Source organism: Morone saxatilis, unplaced genomic scaffold, assembly GCF_004916995.1.
Source record: "Morone saxatilis isolate NCDOM2014 unplaced genomic scaffold, NCSU_SB_2.0 Contig21, whole genome shotgun sequence".
NCBI classification, from domain to species: Eukaryota; Metazoa; Chordata; class Actinopteri; family Moronidae; genus Morone; species Morone saxatilis.
Genome location: NW_023339774.1, coordinates 10448602 through 10448945, shown reverse-complemented (window position 1 = coordinate 10448945; position 344 = coordinate 10448602). Strand labels below are relative to the sequence as shown.

Genomic DNA, 344 nt, shown 5'->3' with positions numbered 1-344 from the left:
TGTGTTTGTGTGTGTGTGTCAGGCTGAGGAGAAGGCAGACGCCCTGAATAAAGAGTTGCTGCTGACCAAACAGAAACTGGTGGACTCTGAGGATGAGAAGAGACGGCTGGAGGAAGAGTCTGCACAGGTTAGAGAGCCAGCAAAGAGGCACTTTTCAGCCTGATGTAGTTTAGACATCAGTCCAGCTTTTCTTCAAATCTCATGTGGCACCCAGGGTTACGGATAGTAGGAAGAGTTCAGAACTATTCTCAGGTGAAGGCATTTTCAAAATGACTGTGAAAAGAAGCTACTTAAATCTCCTTTTCCGGGGTCAAGAAGGAGACTAGCAGGAACTATGCAATATT

At 45.9% G+C, this 344-nt stretch overlaps 1 protein-coding gene across 3 annotated transcripts in view; it reads left to right on the top strand.

Moving 5' to 3' along the window:
- Positions 1 to 344, top strand: part of LOC118332179 (rab GTPase-activating protein 1) — a 76335-nt gene that overhangs the window by 62672 nt on the left and 13319 nt on the right. For all 3 annotated transcript variants that reach the window (XM_035667338.1, XM_035667337.1, XM_035667336.1), the window contains one exon: positions 23 to 127. In XM_035667338.1, coding sequence (XP_035523231.1) covers positions 23 to 127 — 105 coding nt within the window. The remainder of the gene's footprint in view (positions 1 to 22; positions 128 to 344) is intronic.